The sequence below is a fragment of the Apteryx rowi genome, unplaced genomic scaffold (assembly GCF_003343035.1).
Source record: "Apteryx rowi isolate R43461 unplaced genomic scaffold, aptRow1 scaffold_97, whole genome shotgun sequence".
In the NCBI taxonomy this organism is placed as follows: Eukaryota; Metazoa; Chordata; class Aves; order Apterygiformes; family Apterygidae; genus Apteryx; species Apteryx rowi.
The window spans coordinates 1-19,047 of record NW_020451282.1 but is presented as its reverse complement, the minus strand read 5'-3'; the positions used below and the strand labels follow the sequence as shown (position 1 = coordinate 19,047).

At 39.2% G+C, this 19,047-nt stretch overlaps 1 protein-coding gene across 1 annotated transcript in view; it reads left to right on the top strand.

Moving 5' to 3' along the window:
* CPZ (carboxypeptidase Z) overlaps window positions 1-14,233 on the top strand; it is a 40,073-nt gene extending 25,840 nt beyond the window's left edge. The window contains exons 7-11 of the mRNA XM_026054820.1: window positions 1,008-1,166; window positions 5,962-6,097; window positions 7,191-7,330; window positions 10,616-10,715; window positions 13,356-14,233. Coding sequence (XP_025910605.1) covers window positions 1,008-1,166; window positions 5,962-6,097; window positions 7,191-7,330; window positions 10,616-10,715; window positions 13,356-13,711 — 891 coding nt within the window. The 3' untranslated portion in view covers window positions 13,712-14,233. The remainder of the gene's footprint in view (window positions 1-1,007; window positions 1,167-5,961; window positions 6,098-7,190; window positions 7,331-10,615; window positions 10,716-13,355) is intronic.
* Window positions 14,234-19,047: the final 4,814 nt, after the last annotated feature.

Sequence of the window (19,047 nt, the reverse complement as noted above, 5' to 3'; positions counted from 1 at the left end):
ATAATTTTCTAATGGCTGGTGGAATTAAAGCAATGGGGGGTATGTAGTGTTAGCAGCCATGGACCGCATCCATCCTGATAGACCCTGCTCTTTCTTTTTTAAACCTGCATATCTGCATTTGTGCAAAGCAGTCCGGACTGGCAGCACTGTGCATTCACTCGCTAACTTCATAAAATGCAAGTTAACAGAGCATCGCCCCCGACAAGGGCCCCTGGTTGGGTGTCTGGGCTTGCAAGGACTGGCCACCAGGTGACACTGTTGCCCCTAAGAATTAACTAACACCGGAGCGGGACTGTGAAACTATTCCTCAGGAAAAGAGTGGAGCCTGTGTTTCAGGGGTTGGGTATCTAAGTATCTTTGGGAGTCTGGTCCCCCCTCCCTGAGCAGCTGTTACTCAGCGTGGACTGTCAGCGTGACAAATTCTGTGCCTTATTTGTAGCCGTTCACTGCAAGTAAACTGCAGCCGTTTCTGAGTTTTCTGTACATTAATCTTCGTTATTTGCAGATGAACCCAGACTAAGTGACAGTGAATGAGATAGTGCATTTCCAGCAAGTGCTAAGCATTAGAAATTGATCTCCRTATTCCACTTATCCATTCAAGGTCAATCCCACTGATTCAGAAATGACATTATAGAAGGAAGAAACTGGCTTGCAAGTAATGGTACAATGCCACCATTTTTCAAATTTAAAAAATGTCATCACGTTGAACTGCTGAAAATGCCATTGCAATAAAATGTTACTCTTTTGTCAAAGTTTCTCTTTCTTTTCTCAGTTTTTCCATGGTGATTGCCTCTAGTTTATGGGTATCCAGAAACAGTGTGCCTCATTTATTCCCCAGAGCAAACCACTGCTCCTTTGCCCGTTAACTTTTGAGATAGAGCAGCTGAGGATCTTCATCATTCTCCGTTCTGACACACTCCCTTCTCCACTGGGCTTTATCCTGCCATGAACTGAATCATTTCCAGATTGCGGGATCACTTATAGCTTTTTCTTCTCCTGTGCTTCAGGTGGCCCCTGAGACGAAAGCGGTGATGAAGTGGTTGAGGTCTATCCCCTTCGTGCTTTCTGCCAGCCTCCACGGGGGTGAGCTGGTTGTGACCTATCCTTATGACTATTCAAGGCATCCTCTGGAAGAAAAAATGTTCTCCCCTACACCGGACGAGAAGGTAATATTCTTTTTGCAGGATGAGCATGTTGTATGTTTTCCACATGTGGAACCATGAGAACTACTTCTTTTAACAAGTAACAAACTTAATTTTGATTTATTTAGATTTTATACATGTGTGTGTATATGCATGTATATATCTATATATTATTTATGTATCTATTTAATGTACATTTAAATATATGATCATTTGCACATTAACAGCTTGATCTGTAATGATTTACTGACATTTTGTGATGCCAAACATGATTCCACAGGCACAGGTTAAGGAAAATGTAGGCTTTTACATTTAAAGAGCCAAGGGTCTGATATTTTTCCTTCTAATTGTCAGGAGAAGTGGAACAAGCCTGACCAGCAGCGTTATGTTGAAATCCAGGGCTGTAGAAATAAAAAGACTGGCTGCCATATGGTGGCAGCGTTGTAACATTTATTCCAGGTCAGTTAACGTGAGTGGGTTTCCTGAGTCTGTCCCTGGAAAGTTCCTCATTTGGGACTCACTGTAAATCTTCTGTGAAATTTTTTGCCATCTTTCCTATCTCCCCTTGATCTTTTCAATCTAGTATTCATTGTCGACATGCTCACTAGCAGAACAGCTAGCTTTTTAGCCTTTTAGTGTATGTTAAAATGTTTCTGGCCTTTTAAGAAAACGTGGTTCTTTATGTAGCCAAACAGCAGTTGAAAATAGACAGCAGTTAATCTTTAACTTGATATATCAGTTATCTTTGAGCATATCTTTTGGCTGACTCTCTTACGAAGAGACAGTTCTCACCAGGAACTATTAAATATTTCAGTATTTATCACTGTTAAATAATTCCTATATCAATACGTTTCTTCTGAGCTGTACAATATCTATTGATTATGTGTGCATAACAGTGACTTAGCAGTAAAAGAGGCCAGACACGGCACAGTACAGAGCATGCAGAGCAAATGTTTAGCAGATGGTAATGAAAGCTACAGAAGGTCTTGGTGAGGACTAGGGAAATCAGTAACGTGTACACTCATATATATTAATTACATTTGCCCTGTATCTTCTTCACCCCATAGCTTGTGCTAGAGGCACAGTGATTTACACTTACACGGCAGAGGAGTGCGGCCACGTGTGTCTTACCAAGTCGTTCACTTGTGGGACTTGAAGGATCGTAGTCCCTCTGCTATCTGCAGACAGTGACAGCGCGTTCGCTTTGAAGAAGATGTGGTCCTACACGCAAAGTGCTCTGTCTTGATGCTGTGCACAGCTGGGCGAGCCCTAAGGTGTGCCCCTGGTTTGGGACAGCGCAAGTCAGGACATCACACAAGTGGCTGCTACATATAATCTGTAGCTTTAAAACTGAGGAAACTAACTATAAACTTCGAAGTTTAAAATTTRSGGGGGGGGGGGGGGGSAGGGGATCTCCACAATTAAATCCAGCTTGTCAATGGAGTCAGCACAGGAACCTTAATGATTCTACCAGTATCACTTTCAGTTTTGCCCAGAAAGTTATAAAACCTGTACCGGTTAAGTGACCTGCATTTAACCGATCTCATCTGCAGTTGCTGCTGCTGGGGAACCTGCATCCCAAAATACTGCTGCTTGTTTCCACTGCTGCTTGTTTCCACTGCTGCTATATTGACCGTAACCCTTGTTCTGCCTGCTGATCTGTGGATCCACCCCTGGAAGGGGAACAAGGCAAATTTGCACCCTTGACTGCAGCCCAGGGTGAAATGCCACGGTGCAACTAGTGGCTAGAAATTAAAGACTCAAATTCTGCAAAGTACATTCAAATCAGGTTTAAACAGCTAGTGATGGCTCCCCTTGGTATAAATGCACTGTTTGCAAATGCACCTAGATGCCACCTCCTTATGGTCCTCACAATGTACGTGTGGTGGCACCAGGATCCTCTTGGCAGCTGGTCCAATATATGGCAGATTTCAGGCCTTTTTAACCTGCATCACAGCCTGAGCTGGTACCTGCTGGGATTAACGAATCTCAAAGGTGGCTCATGTCTTTACCCTCATGTTCTTGCGTCTGGTCCAGCTCACTTAATCCAGAACTTTCCCATTTTTTGGCTTCTGTGGAGATGGATTTTTAGCAGRCTCCTGTTGCTTTGTGATTCTTGTGAGGTTTCAGCAATGACCGTATATGCACGGGAGCAGAAAGGTACCAACCGCAGCGAGTTCGCTTCCTTCCGTGAATGGAAACGCTCTCTTCCCTCTGCCCCGTGGAAAAAAAAAAACAAAAAAAACCTGTGAAAGTCAGTGAGGTAAAAGTGCTGCCCAAGGCAATGCAGTTTACCTCATTTTACCAAATGAAGCATCACACTTCTAAAGTCACAAGAAGTCTTTGCTCTTTATTTATTTTCTCCCTTTTTGTTCCTCTGCATTATGCCAAAATGTGTAAGTTTTTTGAGGTCCATAGCTCTTCATACCTTAGCTGCTAAGTGATAGATAGGTGCATTGCTCTCTGAGCAAATTTTAACTTATTTTTAAACTTTACCTTTTTTTTTTTTTTTTTAAATCTAGTTCACTTGATTTTGGATTTCTCGCTTTCTCTCCCCCCTACCACCCATCTTCTTTTGCTTGCATTAATAGCAAAACAAAAGCCTTATGCCACTTGGTGTGAAACCGGAAAAGAAAGAATTGGTCATCAGAAATAAATTATCTGCAGATGTCTTTGGAAAAACCAAGAAACATATTCCTGAGTCACATAGGCTCTTTTTAAACTATTACTGAATAACTTCCACAGAAGGTCCAACTGGCTCCAAAACTCCCTTCTTAGACATTAAAGATGTGAGGGCCTGGTCCCTAAACTACTGGCAACAAAAGTTCTTTTTAACATGTTTAATTAACATACATCTCTTTTCAGCAGAACTTTCAAGGAAACTTAACAGTGTGGGGCTGAGCAGTGCTTAGACATATGGAAAATCAAGGGAGGTGCAAAAACATTTTGTAGTTTGAAGTTAGGATTTTTAGCATCTGGTCATCAAAAATATTTTGGAAAACTTCCTTTAAACTTTACATAACACTTTGTTTGCCACCCTTCCTTGGTCAGCTACTTGATCCCAGAATTAGCCCAGCTTTGTGCTTATTAGAAATGTTCTTAAGTGTTTTGTCCAAATTGTGTGCTTGGTCATTTCAGTCTCCATGCAGCATCAATGATAACATTTTATCCTTTTTCACGCTCTGAAGTCAAGGGGAAAACACAGTACAGCCATTCAGTGCTCTGTGTTAGAAAAATCCACTCTGAAATGTCTGGATAAATGCTTTATTCTCAGTGCATAGGGCCAAGAACTTATCTATAGAGACCCTCTGAGGCTCCAGCCTCTCCTAGATATGGTGGTTCCAGGTGCTTCCCAACGAGGCTGGAGCCCTCCAGGGCTCAGCCCCAAGCAATGATCTCTCGGATGGACAAGCTAAAACTATTACCACCTTCTGCCTGAACTGCCAAGTGCCTTTTTCTAATATGTTTCAGGCTCTGTTAGAGAGGTATATGTAACATCATTAGTGGCAATTAGCTAGAGGTGTTATCAAGAGTTTCAGCTTGTGCCTGGAAATATCAGATGGTCTGAAACTGGAGCTAGTTATCAAAATTTACAAGCACCTTAAAATAAAATCGATAAGCCCTTCAATTCCTTTCATAAATGACAAACAATTATTACTGCAATGAGTAGGCACTGGGAGTAATAGTGTTCAAAGCACCTTTAGGCTTTGGAGAACTTAATAAATTGCACTGAGGATAATTCACACAGTTTTGTAAACATTTGATTTAGGAGGCTAAGTGTTTGGATTTAACTTTTAAGTCAGTTTGCTGCACTGTGAGGTTTACCTAAGCTCCTTGAGTCGCTTCTAATGTCAGCCCGTTACTATCAGGATCTCTTGTAAAAGTAGGATTTAAACTCCTCATCTTCTTGCACATGTTTTCTTAAACAATATGCAAAACGCTGAGCTGAACCAGGAGCATATGACAATTGCCATCATTTTAGTGTTGAAGTCTGAAATTATAGTTTATGTAGATGAGGTCCAAATAAAAAAAAAAAGCCGGGGTGGGGGGGAAGTTCAGTACAAATCTGGAATTAACATCAGAGAAAAACAGCAAGAAACTCATTCAAAGAAATGCTCTCCACAGATCACTGCTGTTTCCTCTGTCTTCACTGCATGTATCCATCACTTCTCTTGTCTGGTTGGTGGCTCATCTGCTCTTCATCACTATTAACTTTCTTTAGGAAATCAGTGGTGACATCCTCCATCACCACATCCTAGTCCTTCACTTTTTAGGAATGCTTTTTGCCCCATGAAGAAGCAACTGCCATTGAGATCAAACTGACAGGTTGTCCTGTGCGAGTGATAAGTGCAAAGCAAATTGACACTGTCTATTTTGAACACCAGCTGCCCTTACAAAGATATGGTTGGGCTAAGGCTGATGTAGGGTATTTTTGAAAGGGTAAAAATAACATGAACATGATGGGAAGAGCTAATATCCACTTTTAAGCCCAGGACTTAAAGTGCAACCAGACAAACCTTCTATTCCCTCCCCAAATGATAAACCTGAACCCAAATACCACAAAATCCATCCATATATAATATCATCCCTAGCTAGATATACTGAAGTGCAGAGAAGGACCTCAGAGAAGACAATTCAACACTCCCTGGAGGAATATCCTTGCCCGGAGGCTCACCTCTGTTCACAGCCCTCAAGGATGCAGGATGGCTCATAGTCTGGTCTCGCAGGAGGAGTAGTTACTAGGCACAGCATTAATGACTGAGCACTAAAGTGTTTGAAGTTTGCAGAATTAAGTATATGACAAACTCTTTTGTTACAGATGTTTAAAATGCTGGCTAAGGCATATGCAGATGCACACCCAGTCATCTCAGACCGATCAGAACTTCGTTGCGGTGGAAACTTTGTGAAACGCGGAGGTATTATAAATGGTGCTGAGTGGTACAGCTTCACTGGAGGTAAAACCACTTTACCGTCATATGAAGTGAGGTAAAACCTCTATATGACCTTTATGAGACACAAGGGTTTGAAAGAAGCAGTTTTATTCATTTCAATTTACTTTAGATCAGACCCCTGCAAAAAATAACTTGAGAGGGATTAAGTAGTAAAATGTATGTTGTTAACATTTATATTCAGATACTGTGGGAGAAATTCAGCCCTGATATAACCTGAGAGAAGTTAACAAGTTATTCAGGAGTTGAATTTGTTCTTATATCTAATGTCATCCTAGTTTTAAAATCCAAAACAAGGAAATAAATGCTTAATATAGTGCTCTTATTCCTTAACATCAGCATGAATTTTGATCCATCTTCAGGACTCACATTCTGCTTTATACACTCATGCTGCTTTTTTGATCTCTTTAAATAAAGTTTTACTTAAGAGTGCTAAGGAAAACAACAACAGAGACGAATATCACATTCATTTGTGCTTAGGTAGCTAATTTGATTTTCTCACTAGTATTATTTGGTTTTCTTCAGGATTGCTGAAATATTGACATGGATGAAATATCAGTGTTCATAACATTTTCAGAAGCACTTCAGTTTTATTTTCAAATAGGACTCAGCTGGATCCCAAATAATTCTATTGAAACTAGGCATTTAGAAAGCTTTAGAGCATGAGTGAGAATCATGTTTGAACATCTTAGGCTTACGTTCTTCTGAAAATTATATTCTATGTCTTTTGTGAAGGAATAATTTTGAGCATACTAATGGCAAAAGGTCATCATCTTTGCTGGTGACCTTTGGGAATCACCTCTAATAGTGCTGATTATCCAACTACTATGATTAACCAATTCTTATCTCTCTATTGCTGCTTCTGAGTCTGGTGAATAATAATTTAAAATGATGCTTTTTCTGTCATGGTCATTAATTAATTCATAGGTGAACTAAGTCTTGTAGCATTCTGAATTTGCTGAATACTTTTTATATATTGGCCGTACACACTCTTTACAATATATTTAGCCACACTTGCAGGGATTTCATTCAGCTAAGTGCAACAGCAAAGTTCTAGTTAAGGGTTCATGGTCTTTTCTTTTTTTTTTTAAATCTGTAGGTATGGCAGATTTTAACTACCTTCATACAAATTGTTTTGAAATTACCGTGGAGGTAGGATGTGAAAAGTTTCCTTTGGAGGAAGAATTGTTTACAATCTGGCATGAAAACAGAGACTCCCTTCTGAATTACATGGAAATGGTACAGCTCTGCTTGTGGTTTTTCTCCTTCATTCTTTGTGAATATTCCTTTCTTTATTGTTTCCCTGTTTAGTTATCACCAAGATAGCACTGAATCAATCATCTCATTCCACCAGGGACTCCGGTTCCTCTGTTGGTCTAACAGGACATGCAGATAATATTTTCCCTATCTTGCAGGAAGGATGGAGATTGAGGACTGTAAAGGCCTTGAAAACAGTGCAAAAAGGAATTGTCTGTAAATATGTTGTGCAATATTACGAATCCACTCCCCCAAATTCAATACCACAAAAAAACAACATATTCATAAAAATATAAATCAACCTTTCTTTTGACAAATAGGCCAACAAGCTTTACTTTCCAGAAAGCTTCTTGGAACTTCTTGATTTTCACATCGCATGTTCTTGACCCAAATCCCCACTGTACAGCAACAGGAGATTTATAGATTCAGCTGGAATGGGGAAGTTCAAAATATCTTATTAGAAATCCTCCTTCCATGGTTTTCATCTCAGGTTTTGGACAAAAGTGGTTAACAACTGTCTGAATCCTGATATTTTAGAGGAGCAACTGTATGTCTGTGAGCCTGAAAATATCTCTCTTAAGAGTCACTTTTAATAATAAGTTTGAGCTCAGCAAAAACAAATACCTCATTGACAATAAGTAAGTGAACACAGAAACACAAGTTGCTCATCTTTCTCTCAGCCATTAGTAGATTAGCTTTCTGTCATGCCTTATTTTGATAGAGTATGTAGTAATTTAAAATTGTTAGGAGTGTTTTTATGGCCTTTCTAAGCAACCTCTTGCTACTTGTGGTAAGTATCATCATTCAATAAAGTCTACAGTACAGACCACCAAACTCATTTCATTTTACAGCTGTCTGATGAAAATGAGTTTTAGTGAATCCAAATGGAGCTGGGTTAAATCCATATATATTGCAGTTGAAGCCTTCAAGATGTAAAGATATTTACAGTGTGAGATACTGTAGAAGTCTATGCTGGAAAAGCTTTTTGAGTAAATGCAGGACAGTAAGCAAAACAACTTTGTAGATAAGGATGACTGAATTACTCCTGATAAGGATTAAGTCTGCCATAACCAATTCAAACTTTTCTTATTCTGATATATACCAGGATATTTGGTGTGTGTACAGATCTACTTGGTGTAACTCGCAGAAGTAGAATTCATTTTCATAAATGGTGACTCTTCTTGCCTTTGAAAGTGGTATCAAAAAGCCCTCCCAAACCTCTGTGGTGCAGACTCGGGGCTAAAACAAAAATTATATTAACTAAAGCAAAACAAACCCAACATAGTTAAAGAAATTTCAATTTTGTCATTTTTATACCATCATGTTGTAATTGTGAGATTATTATTGCAGTTGAATGACGTCATTCTACTCTGAGTATGTCTACACCGTAAATTAAATTTGGGTCTGAGATGACTCTTCTGACCAGATTTACTCACTATCCATATGATAAATCCTCAAGTCCATGCTGAAAAGAAAATTGCAGTTATTCATCATAATAGTTCTTAAGGGACAGTTTTGAAGTCCTTATATTGAGTATTACCTTAGTCCTCCAATGAATAGCTCCAGTCAATACAGAATGAATATTTAACAAGAGCCATGAAACACAGTCTCACTTTAAATAAAAAAATGCTGTCGTTAGACTAGATTGATTTTTTTCCAAGCTTCTTACTAAGAATTACTCTAAAGTTGGATATATTAATGCTTGCTTCAAACTTTTCCATTTCTCACCAGAAAAGTAAATACATATATTTTCTCTATCATTTTGTTTCTTTTTTTTTTCCCATTTTTCTCCTTCTGCGACAAATAAAAAGGAAAATGAGGAGGGAAAAATGAGAATAAGAGAAAGAAGAGGGGAGAAAAAAGGAGGGAAAAGAGAACAGCTCGAGTGAATCATAGTGATTCAGGGAAAAAAATGAAATGTAGTTACTATTCATTTAAAAAGTTCATATATAATTCCCAACAGAAAACTTTTCCATTTCTGAAAGTTGCACAAAAAAAATTGTAGTCTTTAAAAACCTGGACTTTTTCCTTTTTTTTTTTTTTTTTTGGTCAAACTACAAATATAGTGAGCTGGTTATGCACCTTCTTGTACGACAGAATTCACCTTACACTTTAGTTTGTCACCCAGAACATTTCTCATCAGCTCAAGCAGCTGAGGTCTCTGCTTGTAGAGAAGGAAGACAAATACTGTGCACACTGCAGTCATGACAGTCTGACACACAATGACACACAAGCAGCAGAAAGATGATGAGGAGTCCAAAGTAGCTGAAGATTTCACTGCACCATTCCTATTCACTGATATTAAATCGGAATATTAACAGATTAATATTAACAATTACATTAAATATTATATATTGAACAATATTAATCATTATGCTTTGATAATGATCAATAAACATTTTAAAGACTCTATATTAAATATTAATATTAATATAGAATGATATATGATGTTTTGCAAATACCTGTTATTCTAATTTCTTCTTAACTTTGAAGGGTCTATTTTATTCTTATGCTTCTGCTCTATTTTAAATTAGTAACAGCATGTCTATTATAGGATAATTGGTCAGTTTTATTTTTTTATCTTGAAGCATTTTGGGATCCTCTAATACAGGATGGAAGAAAATGAAAAGTATGTGTTATAACTAATACTAAAGACCTGATTTCTTTATGCAACCTGCATTAATTATTTCTACTGCCAAGATGGTGGCATATTATTTGATAAGTGGTACTATCTGAAAGCTAATAATTCTACTTTATTTTGATTTATTTCACACATCTTTTAATGCTGCACTTTACATAGATTAAAGGGCCATTGTTTTGTGCTGAATTGACTTCACTCATACCACCAGTGATCCCTTTTTATTATGTATAGAGCACCAGCCTGTTTTTTAAAGCCCTAATATTTCATTTCTTTGTGGTTCTGGGTCTAGGACAGACATTCAAATACATTCTTTAAATACAGTGGTTGGATGATCAGGTGCCGCTGATCTGTGCGCAGAAGGGGCCCTCGATGCATGGTCACATACCTAGTCCGAGAAAGCAAATGTTCAGCTCTTCCTTTTCCTCAGCTCTCTCCAAGAAGGAATCACCACTGCAGAGCTCAAAAAATAGAGCGTGTGACCTGGAGGGGGCATTAACACCTGTAACCCTCCACAGTGGGTTGAACCTCGCAAAAGTAGTTTCCTCTCTATATGGGTTTCCTGGTAGAAGATGAGGAGGAGGTACCATAATAATTAACGTCCATCTAACTTTGCTTTGTTTTGTCAGGTTCATCGGGGGATAAAAGGAATTGTGTCTGATAAATTTGGCAACCCAATAAAAAATGCTCGGATTTCGGTCAGGGGCATCCAGCATGATGTCACCACAGGTAATATTTTAGTTGGAGCTTTTTCCTGTGATAAGGCTGAAAGCACTGATAGCCGAACATCGTATTAATGGAGAATTCAGTTCTCAACTGTGGGTTTGTTTCTAGAATAACAGCAGAGAAGACATATCAAAGCACATCTTGTATATGGTGTTATATATACATAGATCTATCAAAGCTAATGTAGCTGCATGCATGCAGTTAAGTCCCACCTTTTGCCACCTAGCTTTAGAGCTTTGCTAAGTGCATGTAATATTTCTTGCAAATTAAACCAAGTGTACTTTGCATAAACTAAAATTAGACCTTTACATTATTGCCGTTTTTCTCTTCATATATATCTGTGTACATTCTGCTGTAAGTATGTTAAAGCCTTGTGTGAATGAGGCCTTATTGCTATGGATAATCTCCTCTTCAGGCCACATATGTGCTCTGAACCTCATCAGCCTCCTGTACCAGGATGTAAAGGGTAACACGATGACAATCCCACCTCATTTCTCACGTGTTTATCAACTTAGGATTTTTATAGGCTTAACACCAAGCTGGAGAAGAGATTCCTCATTCTTTGTTCTTTTAGTTTAAAAAGAAAGAACAAACACAGGAAAATACTTGTCCCTTCCCATTTTCTTGTAGAGTAAGGTAAAGGTGATTTACCAATACACTGCCTTCAAGGTTCAGTCCTGGTGTAGTGGCCTCACGCTCCTAACGAGACAAACTCAACAGTTGTTTCTGCTGCCTCTCTCATGTCTTCAAAGGACTGCCCTGCCAGTTGTGGGTGTTCAGAAAAAAACACCTTTCCAGACCCTTCTTGCTATTTTTGTTAGGCCTGGATAAGAAATATTTTATCCATATCATCTCCTAATACAAGGAATGTGGTTTTCAGAGGCTAATTCTGCATAACTGCTCAAGAGTCTCACATAGACACTACCAGTTGTAACAGACAACATGTGAGCAACATGCTACCTAACAAAAAAGGGGATGCCCACTCATTTTTTTTAAATAATGAAATAATTGAATTACACTGGTCTTGAGAACATCACCTAACAATAACTTTACTTTCTATGAACCAACAATAACTTCTCAGTTTTTTCTGACATGAGAGTCAGCTGGCCATAAAAGACAATGGGTCATTACACAAATTCAGAAATTCATCATGAAGTACATGTTTCACATTGGGGGAATGTGACAATAGCTCTGAAGGGAGGACTGAAGCTACTCTGGCCATCTTGTACTCATATGTAACTCAGCATCTTGAGGCATGGAGCCCTGATAGACAAAGTTGAAACACTGGGAGCAGGAGGCACCACATTAGGGTGGAATCCGTGCTGACTTTCACATGAGTAACGGCAGTGGCTGAGGGTAAACAAGCTTTGTTGATCATATGAAAAAGTATATATGATTTGTTGACAATACTTATATGAAATGCAAAAAGACTAGAACATTGAATTACATTCACTATATGCCTGTCATCAGCTGATAAACATGTATCAATGCATATGCAACTGTTAATTTTCACAGTCATAAAGTTCTGAGCTTTTAGTCTCTCACTGAAATCAATGCTCTCATTTTATTATTGATTTCAGGGAGAATAGGGTATGCCATACAAGTGCAAAATAGAAGACATGAATGGTAACATTTTGCTCTAATGGTAGCTGTTGAATCAATTTGGAAAGCCAGAACAGCTTATAATGTAGTGGATGCTTTCCAGCTTTCAAAAAAACTAACTTTAGAGGGGACACAATAGTGAAGATGATGCAGATTCTTGAGGCTGGTGGGAGACTCTGGCATGAATTAGGGTCTCTTTCAAGCTTCTTCCCAGACAATGGCTTTCCATTGGCAGTGGACCTTTAAAGAATTAAGAATGAAATAAAAAATGTGTTTACATATGAAGGAAAAAGGAGTATTTGTTCTCATTTTAGGTGGGGTTAAGAATGTCATAAGATTGAAATGTCTTTTAATTTTAATATTAAAAAAGACTGAGAAATTCCATGAGAAAATCACATTTATGCAACATTTACTGAGTTAAGAAACTTACCATTCAAAATAAAGGAAATAGAAAATGAGGAATAAATATTCCACTTTAAAACTCCCTGTTTTTGCCTGCAGGCTCTAATCTTCAGCTGGTGGAAATTTACACCCATTTTACACTAATGGCAATTTATACCAGCTGCATCTCTGACTCCATAGTCCGATGCTCTATAATGTCTGCAAAGTAATAGAATGTAACATAAGAAAAAGAGGGATTTCTTAGGTCCTTAGACATATATACTGCAGACTGGATTCTGCTTACGCTTTCTTAAGTTTCACATGGTTTTTAATTCATTTGATTTCTTTGGAGTTATTCCTTATACCCCTGGGAAAGCAGCATGAAGGAAAGCTTCCCTTCCTTGTGATACAGATACAGCAGTTACTGAGAATTTTGCATGTGAATTTTACTGCATTAGCTTCCAAAGGTCAGATTTGCACAGGTGAAGTCCCTTTTCATAGTTCAAGATTTATGTCAGATCTTTTTTTCCAAAATTTGACCTGACTATATCCTGAGATCTGCCCCGAATGTTTGTGCTCTCTGTGCATGCAGGTGGATTATCCACAAAGAATGAAAAACTGAAAACTAAGCTCTGTTTTATTGCGTTTGCCTTTTTTAAGCTGCTGATGGAGATTATTGGCGACTCCTGCCTCCGGGAACGTACATAATCAGTGCCCAAGCTGTGGGCTACAGCCGGGTGATGAAGAGGGTCACCCTTCCCACCAGGATGAAGCGGGCTGGCCGCGTAGACTTTGTATTGCGGCCTGTTGAGGTTTGGCCTAACAAGCTGCTCCGCAGGCCCATGGAGGACGCATACGACCCATACGACCCACTGGAGCTGTTTGACCCTCACGCCCAGCACGCGCAGCCTGAGCCCCGAGGGGGATCGGCACAGGCAAGGGAGAAGCCCTGGTGGTGGTCTTACTTCAGCTCCTTAGACCTGCACAAACCTCTGTGGCTGCTCAAAAAGCACTAAATGGTGTCATTGCTCCGCTCACCTTATTTTGCTGCCATTCCACCAAAACTCCAGATGCTGTGATTGCTCTTGGCAATATTTAAATCAGTTTCATTTGAAAATACAATGTTAATTCAGGCTCACTTACTTCTTCTCTTTTCTCTTCACACACAACTGACTATATTCAAGTGTTTTTATATATTAAATATAATAGTGCACTCTTGTTCAAAGGCCAGGTTTTATGTATTTTTTTCTTAGTAATGCACTGTACTTATGCCCATGTAGTTAATCATCACATTCATTATTTATTAGGTTCTAAGTACCTGCAGGAAAATATTCCTGATCCTTTAATGCATTTTCCTACTTGTCCTAACACATTAATGACTGCATATACTAAAAATGACTTCTAGGAAAATTTAGAAAACTCTTTTGCTCTTTATACATTATTTTAACATATTAAGCTCAGTTCTTTAGCTCTTCTAATATACCTCACAATGATTCTTTTTTCAAATCCATCATGTGATATTAGCTAGCATTGATTTTCAGAAAGTAAAACTCTGTTCTAAGGAGTTTGAATATCCAACCCCTATGATATTTAAATATTAATATAATTTGAGATTATTTTAATTTATTAAGTAAAAAATAGTAATATGATTTTACTGCTGGAAATGTATGAAGTAGAAAAATACATGAGATAATCCATGAGGAATTAAGTTTAAATGAGACATATTATGCTAAAAATGTTAACATCATGAATTATTTTAAGTCCATGTGCTTGTTATTGGAATCAGTGGATATCAAACAAATCACACACGTTTTTTCCAAGACAACTGAGAAAAGCTAGGTGAAGAGTGGTCTTGTGAGATATGGTCCTCTGTCAGATGTCAGATGTAACCGTCTTTTGGGGGGATTTGAAAAATGTCTTTAACTTTGATGAAACACATAGGCCTACATTTGGTTTGAACTGGTTAATGGATCTTTATATATTCACAGTATTTCCTGATCTGTCTAAATGCCATAGTGTGTGAATAAGACGGCTGTTTGGAGTTGACATACTTTCTGCAGGAACTGCTATATTTGTTGTCTGGATTGCCCTCTGATTTCTGAAAACTAGTTTCCTCATCTCAGTTAAAGGAGCCTGTATTGCATGAATCCTATAGTCCATGTGCACATATCTCGTATTATGATTACCTAAGAAGACTGAAGAGAAGAATGATCTTAATTCTGCCACCAGATGCTGCACGTGCCTAACTACCCTACTCCCAGTTACAATTTGATTGAAGTTAGGAGTCTGTTATTCTTGTGCTTGCATATTTGCAGGATCAGAGACTACATAAAAATGAAAGAAATCTCTTAGCATTAGCAAAAATGGTTATATGGGAGTGAATGTGCTGCACATTGATAGGTGTTCCTTGCCCAGGCTAGCCAAGTTAAAGAAATCCTGAATCCTAAACATGTGAGCATGAGATTATATACCTCCAGACTTTATTCCCTGTAGTAGGCATTACTACTATTCATTATGGTCACTTTTTCAAGCCACCATCCCGTGAAAACAGTGGTAAGGCTGACAAAATCAGAACGATATGCTGAATTGCTGGCTCTTAGCTGCTTTGTTTATGCACGTAATGTCTCACACATAGAGAGATGCTTTCTATAAGTATTTACCAAATTCTCACAGGGCTGTTTGGAAAATTTTCAAGTAATCGCAGTAAACCCAAGCCAGCTGAAATGCAAACCAGAATGACTATGCAGAAAATGCACTTCTTTCCTCGAGTCCTGCATTGAAATAGCAGACTCAGCCAAGACTGCGGCAAAATGATTTGCTGAGCAGATTGCAAAGATATGCCATGTTTGAGAGAGTGTGAAAAGAAACTGTTCTGTACTACTATACTATTGATGTGAAAGAGGTATGAAATAGAGCAAGAACAGCCTCTCACATCCACAAAATGAGTTGTGCAGCAGAAAGAAAGGAAGGATCAGACTTCTGCTAGTTCGCATAAAGCAACCTGTATAGACGGGATGTATTCTAGTGCATTGAAGCTGCTCTAAGAATTTTGGGAAAAGGTATACCTCAGTCTTCTGCAACTACTTCATTTTTCTGGGACATAAAATCTTCAGAGAGAGTGAGAATTCTCTAGGTGACTCAAAAATCCATTTCAGTTTTGATTAGACTTAGGACATCTTCACTGGTGCTTTGAGGTAAAAACAAACGAAAGCATCGGTCAAAACCAGCCAAATAGCAATGCCCTATACAGTCAAAATTAATATCACCTTTCCATTTTTATTTAAGATTAACATAGATTCAGTTCTACATTCATTCACCTGGGAAAGAAAGTAGTGGATTACATTTGTGTCCTGGACTGGATTATGGGAACCTTCTTCACTTCTCACTTCAGTCAAGAAACGTGTAGTTAATCTCAGATTAGCCACATAAATTCTGTTCAGAAAAACACTAAAATGTGCTTAAAAAGACTGTAAGTAGGGGTGGGATTTAAGCATCATAGGACCTTTAGGCATGTCTAATAAATGCATGAAAATGCACACAGTGACCAGCTTCCTCAGGCACCTATCAGGGAGCTACTCAAGTGCAGGGTTTAATGGAATATGAAGCTAGATGCATATTTAAATACTTTCTGAATAGGAACTGATTTAACATGCATTGAAATGCTTTGGTGAACCATGGCCTCCTACCCTTCAGTGCAAGTAATGTAGGATAGAAGCGAAAACCAACCAAAGTTCCCCGACAGTTTCCATCATGCTTAACCTATGCCTTATTGGCTTGGCTTGGCTTTTTTCCAGCTAATCAGTATTACTTTGGAGCGTGACATATTCTGCAGTCAGACTGTATTGTTAGACTAATTGTTGCTTCTCTGTCCAGGAATTATAGTGTGTGTTCATGAGACTCCCTCTCCTTTTAAGTCAGAGTCTACATAATTTTTTTCAATTACCTTCCAACCGCATATCGAACAGCATTGACAGATGTTTTTGTAACATCCTCCTTAATAATTAAGTTCCTAGTCTCCACAATCTCTTCAGAGGGGATCTTCTCCACCATGGAGCCAAACTTTTTCTGCACAAAGCAATTGCATTAATAAACGTTCTGACCTGCCAACTGTCCAGAGAACCTCATCAGCGTGCCAGTAATGAATCTCCCTAACAGGTCAAAGTATGCATATCCAATTAACAACATTACAAAGATAAAGAGCAAGAAGAAATGCCTGCTTACATCGTACTTGCAATTTCTCTTTCATTCATATAGCAGAGAAATCAAGAACGCACATAAAAGTATCAGGAGATAAATTACAATATACATGTGTACATGAATTATTACAGAGAAGCTTTGGGTCTGTTTGTTCCATTCATAAAGACTTTTAGAGCAAAAAGACTCGTAAACAAGGGAGGAAAAATATACAGCTGTCAACATTTTCACCTCCTGTAACAAAATGACTCTCCAGTCCTGGGCCAACCACATTTAGGAAGGAGTATCTTTTTTTCCTTAAGGATGGAAAAGAAGAGAAAGGTATCTGAAGTTAAATGCCTGAAAACAAAAATTTTAAGTGTCAAAATCACTTACTAATAAAACTCTTCCTGGTATCATTTTTCACAGTACTTATATAGTTCTCCATTTCATGCCTCAGTTTAAGACTCCCAAACAATATTGCAGTCGGTTTTGAAGTCCTGTGAACCAGCTGTCAAACAGAGCTTGGCAAGCCACTGCCATTTCTTTGTGTCCATCATTCTAGCATTGCACTGCAGTTTGGAAACAAAACAGAAACGTCTTTAATGGTTGTGAAAGCTGCAGTCAAAATGAGACGAGACTGCCTGTCTCTGCGGCAATGCCTGCAGACGAACTGAAAGACATTGGTGATAGGTGGGCTTTCACCCTGCAGCTGCGGGGCACTGAAAATTCAGCCTTCAGGAAACGAGGAACAGCACCGAGCCGAGCCGTTCGGGTGGCTTGGATAGAAATGCGAGTGGAAGCTGATACACCTTTTAACAAAGCTCCTGTCAGAGGGACTCTCACGCTGTCTTCCTTCGCTGTGCAAGACACTCACTCTGAAGCTACCCAAGTTAAAAGGAGCGGATGGGGAGGTTGTATTGTACTTCCCCTGCTGTCTTTCTCTTCACAGCATGTTGGATGAGAGATTACATTTGACATTTGTCTTTTCTAACTTAGTGTAATTTCAAGTTGTGCTGCCAAAGGGCTTCACGTAGACTTCTTTGACAGGAGATCCAGACCTCTGCAAGGAAGCAGGAGGTTTTTAGCCACTGATCACACACCGAGAATGGACAGGGATGCCGAAAGTAGGGTTTCTTTGTAGGGCTTTTTGGCGGCCATGTTTAGTCTCTGGCTCTAAGTCCATTCAAATGGAGCTGCTGCTGAACTGGGGAGATCCCTCCAACTCAGCAGCTCCTCGTGGGGTCCAGGCAGCCACCGGTGTCATACTGGGTTGGCAGGACTGCACTAAGCACTGGTGTTGGTGTGGACGTAGTGGTATTAGTGAGAACASGAAAAAAACAAACAAACAGGACAGATTAGCTTTAAATTGTCTTGGGCTATGGTCGGACACATAGTCCAGGGAGCAGGTGAGCAGGGTTATGGAGTTGCCACTCCACACACCTCAGCTCCTTGCTCATATCAGCTTTCAGCCCCCCCCCATCCCCCCCTGGCACCATCAGAACGACCTGAGGGAGTTTAAACACTTTAAAAATCATTTTTTCTCTGACCTAAGCCACCTGAACAGAACTGGAGTAGCAAGTGAACTGGGGTGTGGTTGTGCACACCTGAAGGAAGCTGTAGTCTCTGCTAAGAGGGAAGGCCACCTGGGATCAGTGGGTTGCTGCTGTCACCCAGGGATCTTCCTTCTAGTACTGCTGAGGGCTGGATGTGTGAGCAGAGAGGGGTGACTGCAGTCTGTAGGTCTCTGCAGCACACCATGAGTAAGCATTTCATTTTAATACCAGGAATGACCCAGACTGCTTTTGTGGGCAGAGCTTGAAAGCGTAACACCACTTTCCCATCCAGTTTGGAAATGTTAGTAATGCATAAGGTCAGCTGGCAAGGTGTGGTTATATAATTGAACGGGCAAGTAAATAATTCTATAAATATAGATGTTTCTGACTGTTGCTTGCTGCTGCACTGTGTGTGAAACTGTATTATGAAAAGGGCTGTAGCATTTCTTTTATAAATAAATGTGTGTATGTGTGTGTACATATATAAAAAATTTGAACTTTATCTATAATTTACCCCCGAGGAACTAGCAGGTGATTGCTGTGAACAGGAAAGGGGAAGCTAGGCAAGGACAACTGCAGGAGGCCTTGACTTCTCCTGGGAAAAGCTCGTGGGAAAAGCTCTA